This window comes from Phoenix dactylifera, unplaced genomic scaffold (genome assembly GCF_009389715.1).
Source record: "Phoenix dactylifera cultivar Barhee BC4 unplaced genomic scaffold, palm_55x_up_171113_PBpolish2nd_filt_p 000097F, whole genome shotgun sequence".
NCBI classification, from domain to species: Eukaryota; Viridiplantae; Streptophyta; class Magnoliopsida; order Arecales; family Arecaceae; genus Phoenix; species Phoenix dactylifera.
In genome coordinates, this window is record NW_024067681.1 from 592,671 (window position 1) to 608,682 (window position 16,012).

General features: G+C 35.3%; 1 protein-coding gene across 1 annotated transcript; it reads left to right on the top strand.

The window, feature by feature from the left end:
• Nucleotides 1–13,229: 13,229 nt before the first annotated feature.
• On the top strand, nucleotides 13,230–14,719 carry LOC120104768 (binding partner of ACD11 1-like). Its single transcript, XM_039116522.1, has 5 exons — nucleotides 13,230–13,247; nucleotides 13,375–13,478; nucleotides 13,560–13,635; nucleotides 13,787–13,870; nucleotides 14,398–14,719. The coding sequence occupies exons 1-5, from the start codon at nucleotides 13,230–13,232 to the stop codon at nucleotides 14,656–14,658; spliced, it is 543 nt and encodes a 180-aa protein (XP_038972450.1). The 3' UTR covers nucleotides 14,659–14,719.
• The last annotated feature ends 1,293 nt before the right edge of the window (nucleotides 14,720–16,012 follow it).

Genomic DNA, 16,012 nt, shown 5'->3' on the forward strand with positions numbered 1-16,012 from the left:
CGAAGAACTAAAGTTCTGGTATATAGATCGCCAAGCTTGCTCGTACGAACTCTAAGCTTGGACTATTCTTCGCCCTTATTGATCCTATTCTTCTGGAGAGTAAAAAATAAAAATAAAGATTTATGAGTAATACAGCTTAGTTAGTAAACCTTTCATTATCTTACTAGATCAAGTATAAGTTTTTTGCATGAATCAATATATTATATAGAAATAATAATAATTTATTGTAAAATAGAACATATCATAGTATTATATGATAAAGTCATAAAGTCAATCATGCATACATAAATCATTAATATGTCGTAAACATAGTCTAAATGTAGAGCATAAATAAAATCATATATTATTTACTATTTAACTATATTATTGATCATATTACTACTCTCAGACTAAATGCTAAGATCACTATTATACCCGTGACAGGCCTATAACCGACAAACACCAACTACTATTATCTATTGATAAAATCGTATGCCAACTACTATTATCCACTGGTAGGGTCATATGCCAATTATTATTACCAACTGGTAGGGTCGTATATGCCAACTACTATTACCCACTGGTAAGGTCGTATGCCAACTACTATTTCTCGCTAGCAGGATCGTATACCAACTACTATTACCAACTGGTAGGGTCGTATAGAACTGGATGTCGATCTACCCCACTTTCAAGGGCCATAAATAGCTATCTAAGAATCTTTTTGCAATAATTCTTAAAACAATTTTTCTTAAGTCATATTCTTGAATCATATATGAATAAGACATTAAATAGCTTTATAGAGTTTATATCCTATAAATAAGCATTTAATAGTACAATAATCATAAAATTATTCTTTTCATAACAAAAATACAAATTTCATAAATATAGAGCAGTTAGTTCATAAATAGTACTTAACGGTAAAATAATTATAGAACCATTATTTTGCAATAAATTATGAGTTCCATAATATCATATGCTTGATCCTTGATTTTAAGAAAATATAATATCATCAATATTTAATACTATTTTTATATTTTCATAATACCATAAAATAAGTAAAAATTTGAAAAATAATAAGGAGTATAACATCTACTTACAAGTTCAAAAACTAGTAAAGACTATAAGACTTACGTACCACTTTTGTCTTAGACTATTAGACTTTACTAGACAACTCCGTTAGACCTATTTAAAATATTAACAATAAAATTAATTTCTAATTGATTACTTTAATAAAATAATATGAGAAGGCTTGACCGGGCATACGGTGGTTTCATGGGGGTTGGGTCTAAACGATTTGCTCAATAAATTAGACTCAATCAAGGCCAAGATTAGTTAATATGGTTCATCAATAAAGGTTTCAAGGACATTCAAAAGGGTCAGGATGATCGGTCCAGTAGGCAGCCCAGACACCAGAGTGGATCAGGGCCCTTTACCCCTACTCGAGTTCATAGATTAGGTCGACAGAATCTGATACTAAGTTTTATAGATATTATAGAGAGAGAAAGCAGAGAAGAGAGAAAATAAGAGAGAAAGAAAGGAATGGTTCTCTCTCCTCCTCTTCTTCTTTTCTTCTTTCTTGGCAAAACAGAAGAGAAAGCGGGCGGCCGGTGGCTATGACCATGGTAGTCTGGTAAGGTGGCGGTTTTAGGGGTGCCCTATTTTGGAAGAAGTTCCAGCGATTACCAGCTTAAACCAAAGGGAATGAAGGCCCAAAACATCAAAGAAGGAGGAGAAGAAGATGAAGGACTCTTAACTCAGTTTGGCGTGGCATTCCGAAGGAGGGATCTTTGGCGACTCCGGTGATGAAACTCAAAGGAGGAGGAGAAGGCCTTAAATAGATGATTCCTAGGGTTTTTGGCTTATCTTTGGATCACTCTAGGATTCTCGGCGTTCGGTGATATCGAAGGAGAAAAAAAACTCTGGTGGGGAGTCTTCTCCTTCTTCCTATCACGAGCAATAGGGCTCGCTTGATCTTAATGGGCATTGGCCTCTCGGGCCGGCCCATTAGCCTAAATAAACCAGTTATTACAGTATATATATTCAATATTTTATTTTGAGAAAACAATAATTTTTTTAAAAAATTATTTATTTAATTTTGAAAAGATATAATATTTGATATTTGATGGGTAACCGATCCGAATATAATTTTATCATCCAATTTCTAGACCCAATCGATCACTCAACGAATTGGGTATGGAATAAAAATTAGAACCGAAGCCTCTCGAAAGGTACTGATCTGGATTAGATAAAATCCAGGCACCACCCAATCCATTAGCACCCTCACATGAGATAAATTTGAAGTGAGTCTCTCTCTCTCTCTCTCGTGTGCGTCGCTCTCGATAGCGGAATATTTCCTTTGTAGTCTTTCAGGGCTGTGATGAAGGAACTTGCCCGTGAACCACGCTTGTTTGTCCGGGCATTTTTATCCCCTGCGTATCCAACAAAAATCAGTGGAAAGTTGCGACTCCTCATCTTCCAACCAAGAAGGCTTTTGTCATGCTGCTGCTGCTCTCAACAAACCATATCAATTCTTTATCCTTCTCCCACCCCACTTACATCACGAAGGTCCCCTACATTTATTAACCAGTCATGATCGGGCTTGACGAAGGAGGTTCACCGCACGTCAATCGATCGCTGGTCGCCATCATCACGAGTGTCATCTGGGTTGGCCATATGGACATAGCCATATATCTTTTTATTTATTTTTTTTTTGATTTTTAAACAAACTCATGATTTGTTTATGTTATTTTCGTGCATTTCTTGCTCCTTTTTGATAGAATATTTATTTCTAACTGAAGAAAAAAAATAAATAGATACATAGGGAAACACACTTAATTGAATGCTGGTATGGATTTTTACTTGGGTTTTTTGCATGAATATCCTCCTAGATATCGAATTTTGCATGAATATCCTTCTAAAATTAATATTTGCATGTATATTTTCGTAAAACATTTGGTACCCACAACATTTAATGCTGTTAAAAAATTAATGGTTTCAAATTAAAATGACTAAAATATCCTTAATGGGTACATGGGCAAAAAAACATTTGTAAGGCAATCGCGATAGGAGACAAAAAATAATTTCAAAATTCTATTTTATTTTTTTATTAAAATAAATATAATTTTTATTAACACTGTTAGAAGAAACATTTGTGCAAAAATAGTCTTCTGTAAGGGTACAAAAATAAATATAAATTTGAAGAGGGTATTCATGCAAATTTAAATTTTTAGAAGGATATATATTTATGCAAAAAAACCCTTATTATTTTTATCACAGTCTTGAAATCATTCTTTTTACGCATTCATGATCTCTTCAAGGAGCATAACTTTAGATTAGTTACTGAAGTATGCAAGCTAATTTGTAGTCATTCATCTCTTAACCACCTGCATGTGACTTTCCCCATGGCTACATGCATGGTTTTTTTTTGGGTGGGTGGTTAAGAGATGAATGACTAAAAATTAGTTCGCATACTTCAATAACTAATCTAAAGTTATTATCCTTGAAATAAAAGAAAAATATAAATTAATATGTAAAAATAGAGTAGAGTATTGTTTGCTTTCCTTTTGAAAATTACGGGGGTAGAACAGTGCCTCGAGAAACAAAATTTGCTCGAGATGCATAGAGTCCATGTACCTAGAGTCTTTTTCTCCTCTTATGACATTATTTATTTGATGCCAAAAGTGTGATTATTCTGCTAGAAAAAGCTTGAGAAGATCACATGTGTAAGATTTGTTATAGTGATATATATCCCAAGATTGTGCACCTGATAGTGTATAGAGGGCTTACATATAAAAGAACAAAAGAAAGAATAAGATAGAATAGAGAGAGAAAAGAGGAAGAACTTTCTTATGGGATGGCACTGGCCCCATTCCCAGGGCCTCGATCGTGTTTTGTATTCTGATTGCTCGTGGCGTACTCACATCCATGTGTAGTGAGACGCTGGTTTACCAAAAAAAAAAAAAAAAAAAAGGAGGTCGAGAGCTCATCTTGGAGGTGGAGAAATTAATTTTTCTTATCCACTCTCTCTACCTTGGCATGTCGTAGTACATATGTATGTACAGAACTAAAGAAAGACTTGCTTAGGAGAAAATGAACAAAAGGTTGGACTCTACTCACGTTTCCATATTTAAATATACTAATAGGGGAACCTTTCGCTAAATAAAACAATAAAATATCACAAGATAGGTAACTATTTATAAAAGTTATCTCGTACTCTAATACTCGACACCATCCGATTCTTTTGTGGGAACTCGAATTCGGCAAACATTTGGCAGCGTACGTAGAATCAGGCTGTACTATATATATTGACGTTATTTTTAGCACTCCCCCGTAACGTTGGCATCCTTCACTCCAAGTTTATTTCGGCAAAGCACAAATTTTGCTAGCGGTAATGGCTTTGTAAAGATGTTGGCGAGTTGCTCCTCTATGGTGTAGTGGATCAACTGGATGTCTCCATTTGTGATCTGCACTCTGATGAACTAGTACAAAATTTCAATATATTTTGTGCGGTTGTAATGTTTTGGATTCTTAATTTGCAATTGCAATAGTTGACTGGCTTTCATATTAGATGGCCATCACCCTCATTTGTTTATATTTCAGATCAGATAACACAAGTCGCAGCCATATATAGCTTGGAAAGCTACTTCCTAGAATGATAGAATCATTGAACATGAACAACCGGTACTTTTGCGATTGTCTACCAAACCTACCAATCAATTTCAGACCAAACAAAAAATTCAAAATTTTAGAAGAAGTGACCATAAACCATGGTTATCTGTCTATTTCAAATTTCTTAAAATTCTCTTCGTTAAACTCCAATGAATTTTACTCAGTCTCCGCATAAATCTTGACAATAAACATATCTCCTAGATAACATCTAGTCTTGTTTTTGTCACATAAAGCAAACACCTAATGAAATTTCTGAAACTACTAGCATAAACATTTTCTTTACTATCATTCAAAGAAAATTTCATACTTATCCCTACTAGATTTTGCGCCGGATTATAATCTTTCATTCTCAATATATATGTCGAGCAAATCAATTATATATCTTTTTCAACAAATAAAATTTCCACTATCACATTGTTTCACTCCCAATATCCAAGAAAATAATTCATCAAACCAAGATTTATCACCCATATGAGAGTTAAATTCATCAACCATTAATTCAATATTTTCGGTATAAATTAAATGATCCATATATAAACAAACAATTATATTTTTTTAACCTTTCAAATAAAAAAGGTATGCAAGTTCTTAAAATAAGAAGTGATCATGGAACTGAATTTGAAAATCATGATTTTAAAAAATTTTGTATTGAAAATGGTATAGAACATAATTTATGTGAGAGCCATCTTTCAAGTAATTTTCAGGCTAAGGCAATCAAAACAACTTGTTGCATTCTAAATAGGGTTTCAATCAGACCATTATTAAAGAAAACACTCTATGAGCTTTGGAAAAATAGAAAATCTAATGTTGAATATTTTCATATTTTCAGTAGTAAATATTTTGTACTTAATAATAAAAAAGATAAACTAGAAAAATTTGATGCCAAATCTGATGAAGCTATTTTTTTTGGATGCTTTTCTTCTAGCAAGGCATATAGAGTATTTAATAAAAGAACTTTAGTAGTGAAGAATCCATACATATTGTTTTTGATGAAACTAATGATCTTCCTTCAAGAAAAGAAAAAACTTTTGATGATGATGCAGATTTTTTGGGCAACGAAATATAGGACCTTACTTTGAAAGATTTGTCTACACAAGGTGCAAGAAAATATGAAGAAAAAGATAATTGTGATGGTCACAAGAAGAGGATCGTCTACAACAACAATGTCAAGATAGACATGCCTTATCTAGAGAATAGAGGTATGTTTATAATCATCCTAAAGAACTTATTATTGGTGATCCATCACATGGGGTGAGAACTAGGTCCTCTATTAGAGATGCATGTAATCATTTAGCTTTTACATCTCAGATTGAACCTAAATCTATAGAAGAAGCTGAATAAGATCATAATTGGTTATTTTCCATGCAAGAAGAACTAAACTAATTTAAAAGAAATAAAGTTTGAAAACTTGTTAGTCGACCTAAGGATTATCTTGTAATAGTAACTAAATGGGTATGCAGAAATAAATTAAATGAAGATAGAAATATTATAAAAAACAAATCTAGATTAGTTTCTAAAGAATATAATTAAGAAGAAGATATTGATTTTTATGAAACATTTGCTCCTGTGGCAAGATTAGAAGCTATTAGATTATTACCCACATTTGCTAGCTACATGAATTTTAAACTATTTTAAATGGATATTAAAAGTGCCTTTCTACATGGACTTATAGCTAAGAAAGTTTTTGTGAAACAACCTCCTAGATTTGAAAATCATAAATTTCCAAATCGTGTCTTCAAATTAAATAAGGCATTATATAGTTTAAAGCAAGCTCCTAGAGTTTTGTATAAGAGATCAAGTAATTTTTTTTAAGAAAACAACTTTTCAAGAGGAAACCCTTCTCTTGGTCCTTCTCGTGGTCCTATTCTTTGTCGAGATCTCTTTGTTTTTTTGACCATGAGATCCCCTATTTCATCTCCTCTTCTTTTCTAGCCTCGAGATCTCGCTCTCCCCTCCCTATTAACCTCCACCACTCGATCTTCACCTGATCCTAGTTGATCAGGTGTTCAATGGCCCTAATCATTGCCCTACACCACTTGATCTTCACCTGATCTAAGTTGATCAAGTGATCAATGATCTTGATCATATTGCTCCTCTTCTTATCAAAATCGCTCTTGATCTTGCTTGTTGCTTCATAAATCTCCACAAGATTCTGTTCCACGGGGCACCTACTAGCCATGATAAATCTGGCCCAGACAGATCAAGCTATCAACAGCCTTGACCATGTTGTTTTTGCTCAGATTTGACCCTTACACTTGAGCTCATTGAATGTCCCCCATATCTGATTGAATTTGAATGCTGGGCACCACCACTTGATAGATGTTATCCCTTTACCATTCTTGTGATTCATTTATCTCCTAATTTAGTATCTCAATTTTGTAGGGTGCAGTCATCTGGGCAAAAGGTTGTTTAGTGTAGGTTCTACACTGGAATGTTTAGTTTATGGTAAAATTATGATCTCCTCTTTTACTTAATTTTTATTGATAATGGATTTTTTGGAAACTTTTTGGGGCATAATTGGATTGGTTGGTGCGTTTTAGCTTTGTTATCAGTTGGAGAGATGTTTCTGTGCTTTATAAGTTGTGCTGTAAATAATTCTTACCCCAGTATCTTTTATATGCATAATATACTTTATCTGTATCGAGATATGATTACAAATATTTTTCATGCATCTTTGTATTATATGTTATATTGTATCCGTTGTGTATGGTCTACATAAATATTTAATTCTAAAAATATATGACTAAACACGAAATAATTTATTGAGGTGTACATTTGAATCATTGTTGATTTTCTTTCATTGCGATGATTTGCTCTTTAGCCTGACTATAATTATAGGGGTTAGGATTTAGTGTCCTTCCAAAAAGTGGGATGATCACTAGCATATGATGTTGCAAGCATGTTTTTTCACGTAATTTCAGTGTTAGTCTCCTTCCGGGGCTCCAGCAAGGCGATCATTAGCGCATGTCGATTGACAGCATGCTGTAGTTAGGAGTTACTCTCTTTCGAGGTTTGCCACGGGCCTATTGTGGATTATTTATGAGGATTAGTTACTTGCTTAATTGAACTAGAGATACAGGAGATTTACTGAACTTTTAGCTCACTTTTGCTTCTTCTGCCCTTTTTCAGATGCCAACTTTTAGTCTAGATGGGATCATGAGCCGTGAAAGAGAGGAGTACGTAGGACCTAGAAGTGATCCTTCCTGAAGTAAATGTTATGTAGCTAACATGAATCGAGTTTGAAAATAATGTTGGACTTGTTTATTATTGTAAGAAGTTTTAAGTATCGTAGTTTACTTGTGCTGATATTAAATGAAATTTTTTTCTTGCGCTTTGCAAGTCCTATGGGTCAAACCCTGTAGGATATGCAGCCCTTGTCATATGCTCGTATGTGCTAGTGGGATGGGGCATGACACTAATACTCAACATCATCTGATTCTCTGTGGGAACTCGTTCTTGACAAAGGCTTGGCAGCGTTCTTAGAATTGTGCTCTACTGCATGTTAGCATTACCTTTAAGAAGATTAAGTTTAAATGGAGTTACTTGATATCAACTCAGTGAAAATATTGAGATTATGTATTGGAAATTTAGTCGTAAAATTTTGTTTGCTCGAAATTTGTTATTCAATGAAATTATATAGCTGTGGCATTCCCTCTTAAAGTAATTTCTTTGCATTAGATAGGAACTAATTATCCATTTCTATTTGATCAACACTGTGTTGTGATCCTCACCACTCATTATCATCATTGACACATATCACATTCGAAGGGGACCACCGTAATGAAGCAGGTGGAGCTTGGATGCTTTATTTTCTTGAAAAAAAGAAAAGAAAAGTAGAAAGAAGGAGAACCAAGCACTGATGGAAAGCCATCTTATCCAAACATTGTCCTTACTTCATGAAAGGGAGATGAGCATCGCCACCCCACAATCCCCCAGCCCTCCACCAATAGAATGCAAGTGACCTCAAAATTGCAGTAAAGAAAATAGAAGAAAATAAAAAAGGAAGCAACAACTTATGCAAAAGAGTTATTACTAATTAGTTACCAACTTTTAAATCACCAAGCTAACTTACGAGAAATCCACACTCTCTACCTATGATGCTGGAGATGCTGAGTCTCCTACGTACATGAGCCTAACTTATTACTTTTTTTTTTTAACAGATGATTGAAACTATGATTACTTTTTTTATGAGAACACCATGACTTCTTAATCTAATGAAAGCTTTTAAGTTTACTCGTTCAAAGTCATAATCAACCAAAGATGCAATCAAATTCCAAGGGGCACAAAATGTCCTCCAGCGTTCACTTTCCAAACACTCTAGGAAGCGTGGACATAAACAACACTTGCATTCTGGTGCGCATATGAGGCCTTGCTGGAGGGGCCTACCCTACATATATCTTCAAAATTTTGCGTGAAAAGAACAACTCAAAGGCCACTATATATACTCTATATAATTTTTAGAATTTTATTTTTTAAAAATCTATCCTAAGAAAAATTCCTGAACCACAGGTGCATTCTTATCCTGTTCCAAAATTTTCGATAAGTTTCTCCTAGGCAGATCAAAGGAAAATGAGCCAAAGAAATATTTTTTTCTTTGAGAAGTTAAAAAAAAAAATCTGATTGAAGTGATGGAATCTTTTAAGTTTGGGTGAGAAACATATTGACCTCAAATTTTGTGTTAATATTGTCTGGCTGTCCATCACTGTTAGAAATTGTTGTCATGTGATCATCATGTGACAACTTAATATTTTTGCTATTCCTAGAATACATTTCTCTCTAGTTACAACTGGACTTGCATTTTGGCACCAAGGGAAGAAGAATCACGTGGCAGTCACATGATTATCTTCTCCAACAATAGCTATACGACCTATAATATACAGAAAGGGGTGAAGTGGAAAAAATTTAAACTTTGGGATCTAATGTGTTTCTGCACTAAAGTGAAGGATGTCACTCAGTATTTTTCGCATAATCAATAAAATTTATAAATTTTGTATCGATGACAGAAAATAGAAATAGAATTTTTAATCTAAGCCACTCAGCCATACCTCCAAGTTGTTGATCGGAATTGGATGTGCCGGGTTGGGTTGGTTGCCCGAAGATCCGATTCACTGTTTTGCAGAAGTTAGAACCGTCAACTCTCCAAGGGGCAAAGCTCCTACAATCATTAGATCGCCTTGGCCTGGAAGTTCTATATTGATGTTTACAAAACTAGAAAAGGATCTTAGAATCACATTTCAGTAATCAATCCAATTTATTCATACAAGTTTTACCAAAAATATTCCAATTGGATGTTGTAGTTGACACTCGACCAGATTTTATTTGGATGGCCATTCTTTTCTGCCGTACAACCGAGTAAGATATATTGGATGCTAGAACTAAGCAAGACTTAATTTGGATGGTATAGCTAATATAAAGTCACTCAACATATTCCAATCTGAAGAAGACTGAGTGAGTGGCTGTTAGTAAAGGCCTGCACAAGAAAGGCACTAAATTGATATTTGAATTCAACTGTACTAAACTCTATATACACAAGTTAGAACCAATCTCATCTCCACTAAACTTTACACATACGACTCTACTGTACTAAACTCAGAAAACTTTGAGCTTTAAACAGTTTAATCAAACTGAACTGTACTAAACTCACTACTCACTACCAGAAAACGCGCGTATAGTGACGGAAAATTAGTGACGGCCCATTATCAGTCACTATTTGTGACGGATTAGTGACAGACAGAAATTTGGTCACCGTGGCGTGTACTTAGTGACAGATTAGTGACCAACCGGTCACAAAATACGCGGGTAGGGTGGGCGCCAAAACTTAGTGACCACCGTAGTGACGGGATATCTGTCACAAAACTGGTAACCGAAATTGCAACGAGACAGTGACAAATTCACCCGTCACAAAAATCGTAACCCAAATATTTATAAATTTTTAAAAGATTATTTTTGATAGTGACGGATTATTGACAGAAATTTCCGTCACCAAATTTAATTTCTAATTCCAAAAATATTAAAAATAATATTTTTGAGTAATTATAAATAAAAAAAGAAAAAAAGATGAAAGGAGGAAATCTAAAATGAACTAAGTGTGCTGCGCTTAATTTCTAATCCCCCCCCCCGACCCGCCCGCCCGCCCGCCCGGCGCCAACACCAAAATTCTAATCCCCCCAAACCCTAGCCCCTGCAGCCGCCCCTCAACCCCCCCACACCCCGCCCTCCTATCCTCCCAGTCCCAGTGCCGCTTCTCCGCTGCCGCCCGAGATCCTCCATCTCGGCCAGGCGGAGCTGCTTCGATGGCCACCGGAGACCCCTCTGGTTCGGCCGCCTAGGGTTCTGCTGCTCTTCTTCTTCATCGAGGTTTCGCAAACTCGATTCCGGATGGGGAGAGGTACCGGTTGGTCCAGTTCTCTTCCAACGTAGGCAAATTTCTCCTCTTTCTCTCTCTCTCTCTCTCTCTTAATTTCTGTTACATCATAATTTCCTCATTGTAAAGATTCTTGAGTCACAAAGAGATGCTTTCTTCAAGTAGGTAGTGTAATATTGAAATAAAGAAAAAAATTCCCATATGTTGGATAATTAATGCTATTTGTTTCCTCACAGGAGGAAATGGGATTATATTTTTATAATCGTATCATATGTTCTGTGAAAATCACCTTTTGAATAGTTCCATTCGGTAAGAAGGCTGAGATTCTTGGATTGATTTTCTTCTCCACTATGTAAATCAAAAGTGACTGACGTAATTGAAGTACCTGACTTCTTCCATTTTCTTCTACAAGTTGTTAGAAAAGAGATGGGAAAAAAGGAAGGGTTGAAGAGTTACTCTTCTTTTGTTGCAACTCTTGCTAGGAACTCAATTTTCACTCCTTGTAATTTCCCCATGACTTGAAACTAAGGACACAAGAAGTCATCTTATTAATCTGTGGAGGATTCACAAAGCTGACTGCATATGCATGGGTCAACCGAGGCATGCTCTTTGCGCCCAAAAAAAAAAAAGTTAAATCTTATGCTGTATGTTAAACATTTGAAAGCTTGCTGCAGTCTGTTTCCTCTACTGTAAGAGTTTGATAACTAGGTGTCGTTTAACTTTAATCCAACAGGGGTTTCTCTGGATTTATTTCAGGTCACATACTTTAACACTATAATTGTGCTGAAATTCTTTCATATGCTTACTGCACTCCTTTTGTTCTTGCAGCATTTTGGGATGCTGTTGTAACATGTTTCTTCCTGGATACGGCACATAACATTGTTGAATACATTGAAATAATATCAAAAATTCTAAATAATGGAGGAGTAAGTTTTTTTGAAACTGTTTAGAATAAACTTCTGCATTTAGTAACTTTTCAGAGATTCCCGAACCTTACCAACTTTTTCTCAAAATTTGATTTGTAAGCAGATCCAATTTTTTAATCAATGGTTTTTGTGCCTTATTTCTTGGTAAGTGATAAGTATTATCTTCTAATGGTATGAACGATTCATACTTGTTATATGAACAGGTCTGGATAAATTTGGGCCCTCTACTTTATCACTTTGCAGACTCATACTCACCTGATGATGTATGTATATATAATTTCAAGCGCAGATAAGATATATAATGGGTTGATTTTTTTTTACTTAATGAGCTAGCTGTAACTTGTTCTCCTCTGACATCCAGGAGATATCCATTGAACTCAGTTTGGAAGATGTGAAGAAAGTTGCTTTCCACTATGGATTTGAATTGGAGGTATCTACAATTAATTTTTAACCTCATAGATTTTAGAGAAGTTCAGTGATTCATGTTTCCACGTATTTGTTCCATGAACCACAGATGGAGAAAATCATTGAGACGACTTACACTGCAAATCCTCGGTCAATGATGCAAGTAAGCTTGTTATCTTTTTGGTTAATTTGCACATGATCGTATATCATCAAAGCCAAGCCTACACTGACTTACACTGACTTCTTCCATTTCTTTGCCCTTTTATTTTTCTGTTCTGACATTCATCTAAGCGTGCCACATGAAACCATATGTCTAACCATCTCCTTATGAAACTTTGAGTTAGTTCAATGTATCACTATTCCATCAATTCTAATGCTTCTTGCTTTAGATGTTTCTTTGCCCTGTTTTCCCCCCTTCTTTCCATGAGAAGCACCTAATGGAGCATGTTATTGCAGGTCCCTTTGGATCCGGGCTATTTGAGGATGAGAGTGGATCTTTAGTTGACTGTTACATCAAATTGGACTATCGATGTTTCAGATGTGAGAGATTTTTTTTTTTTTTTTAACAATCTAATTTACTGATGTTAGTGAAAATAGTGCATAATGTCTCAGCTAACTGCTGCTAGATAGTCCATGTAGATCCATCTCTTGTTCCTCAACAAAGCATGGTTATTCAAATTGGTGCCAACGAGTAGGATCTTTTAGTAAGAAGGATATTGTGTCCTTTTTTACTGAAATTTGTATTTGATCTAACATTATATCTATCAGTTCCCTATGACTTTCCGTCACTGTTTTAATAATTTTCCCCAAGAAAGCTCATTTTCAATAGTTTTTAATTTACCTTTTTGTGTCACTGACACATATAATTTGCCTTTGATAGGATTCCTATGGCACAACCATTCATGGCATGTGCACTTCAATGTGTGCTAAGTTAATTGGTTGTGAGATAAATCATAGTGGTTGTGAGATAAATCAATTGCGTGGTGGATAACTGCAGCGTTCATGAAATATTGTCCTTGTCTCCTGTTGCAGGTAAGAACAGTGAAAGTCAGCAACATTTTCCTGGCTGCATCAGAAAGGGACATCAAGGAATTCTTTTCCTTCTCAGGGGACATTCAATATATTGAATTGCGGAGGTCATTGTCCTTCTAATTATGTCTTATGCATTTCTCTTGTGGAAAATCATTATCAAAATCATGTTGTTTTTACTTCGGCAGCAAATATGAAAGGTCTCAGATTGCTTATGTCACTTTCAAGGAGTCACAGGGAGTAGATACAGCAATGCTTCTCTCAGTGAGTTAAATTTTAATAATGCAAATTACTCGCTAACATATTCCAATCTCAGGAAAAGAAATTTTACAAATAACCTTCATGTCCTTCATGTTTTTCTAATATACAATCTGGAAGATTTTGGGTGCACCATTTCAGTTCTTTATGGATGCAGGGAGCAACTATAGCTGATCTTTGTGTCAGCATTACGCCAGTTGAGGATTACCAGCTTCCTCCTGAAGCTTACAAAGAGATACCGGTAAATCTGACTCCCTGATATTTGTGCAGATTATGCTCTCAGGTTTCTGCATGACATGAAAGCCATATTGTGACTTTTTGCTTTTAATTTTGGATACGTGGTGGTTTTCTCCTTGAAAAAAGAATGAATGAAAAAACAAAGCCGCGTGGGCCACGTTCATTAGCGTTTCATCATTCGAGTGTTACTTTATAATTGTACCAGTAGGTTGTGGTGATAATTTTCAAAAACAAAAGTTCTGAACTGGTGGACCAAAATTTTTTCTGTGTCTTTTATTTTTGGGATTATAGGTCTTGCTCGCATGTTATGTTTCAACAAGAAGGAACATGTCAGAGATAACGATCTTTTATATATTACTGTCTTACGGATTGGGAACCATTTAGTGAGATTATCAGGCTTGTAATTGTTGGTTCTTTTGTTTTGTTTTGTTTTTCCAGTTCCAGTTTTGTAATTTCAACCTACTTATATTAATTCACAAGGTTTCACTGTTTTTGTCTTCCCATCTTCTTTTTTTTCTGGTGCTGCAGAAGGAAGGGAAGCTCTCGACAACTGAGTCTGCAGTGAGGAAGGCAAAGGATGTGGTGAGCAGCATGCTGGCCAAGGGTTTTGTCCTGAGCAAGGATGCCCTCAAGAGAGCCAGGTCCTTTGACGAACGGCACCATTTTATGTCCGGCGCCTCAGCTATGGCTTTAGTCCCTTGGAGGATCTCACTGGAATTATTGGGCAATCATCATTCTCTTCTACCTCTACAAGTCAAGCTCCAGAGCTGTACACGCGTGAAGACCTTCTAGGTATTTTTGAGCACTAAAAGAAAAAATGGCAAGAGGAGGTTTTTCAAAAGATGAGAGAAGAGATTGGTTTTGGACCAAGGCATGCAGATGGGGGGGGGGGTAATGGTGATTCTGGTTCTGCTGATCATGCTTCATTATAATTGCTTTTGCCTTGGATGATAGGCCTTTGCATTCCTAGGAGGAATGAAATCTCTGTTATGATATATTTTTTGTACTTTGATTTTGATGGATTTAAGACATGTTGATGCCTATTTTGAATTACATGTTAAAAAACTTTTGCGTAATGTTGAATACCTTTGCTATTAATGAAATTATTATTATTATTATTATGAGCCAATCAATGTACCAAATGTACCAGGTTATTGGAATGTGATCAGTGACTAAATTTGGTTACTGAATTGTTTACCAAGTATTGTGACGAGCGGCCATAAACTTAGTGACATAATTTTGGTTACTAAAAATTGATTTTGCTCAGTGAGTTGTGACAAATTAGTGACGGTAACCTTGTCACTAGATCAGTGACGGAATTAATATCAAAATTGGTGACAAAATTTGTGACCATGTCTGTGACGACTAAATTTGTCACTGAAGGTTGTGACAGATCAGTGACCAAATTTGTGACCGAATTCTGTGACAAAATCAGTGACCAAGTTATCTTCGTCACTAACTCAATGACTGGTTAGTGACGGGAAATACATAATTTCTTAATATTTAATTTTTGGATTTGTAACGGTTTAGTGACGGTGATTCTGTCACGGAGTTTAGTGACGGAAATCGCCGCCGTCACTGAGAATTTAGTGACGCGTGTTTTTGTAACCAATTTAGTGACGGGAGCTCCGGTCACAAATTCCGTATTAGTGACCAGAAACATGGTATAGTGACGGAAATTTCCGTCACTATACGCGTGTTTTCTGGTAGTGACTAAATTGAGGTTTAAATTCAGCACTAAACTGACCACAACCATCCATGTACTAATCGAATCACTCAAATTATTCCCTGCAATAACAAATTAAATAATTTTATCTCAAAGAATTTAGAAACTTGTGGGAACAATAAAAGAAGTTAATAGAATTTAACTTCAGCAATTCGGAGTATATTACATTGAATTCAAAATAGTTTCACCAAAAATACCAAAAAGAGCACATTTAATTCAAGTTCATATTTAACAGCTTGAAATGCCAAAAATCCCTGAAAGACCGCATTGCAGAAAATACTGTGGCGATCACAAAAAATACACTAAGTTTAGCCTCTAGAAATTTGACATGCGATTCAGCTTTCTGGTGTGGCAAATTTTACTCCTAAACCCTAGTACAACCTACCTATAGTGACAAAAGTTTTCTATTTTTTTTAAAAA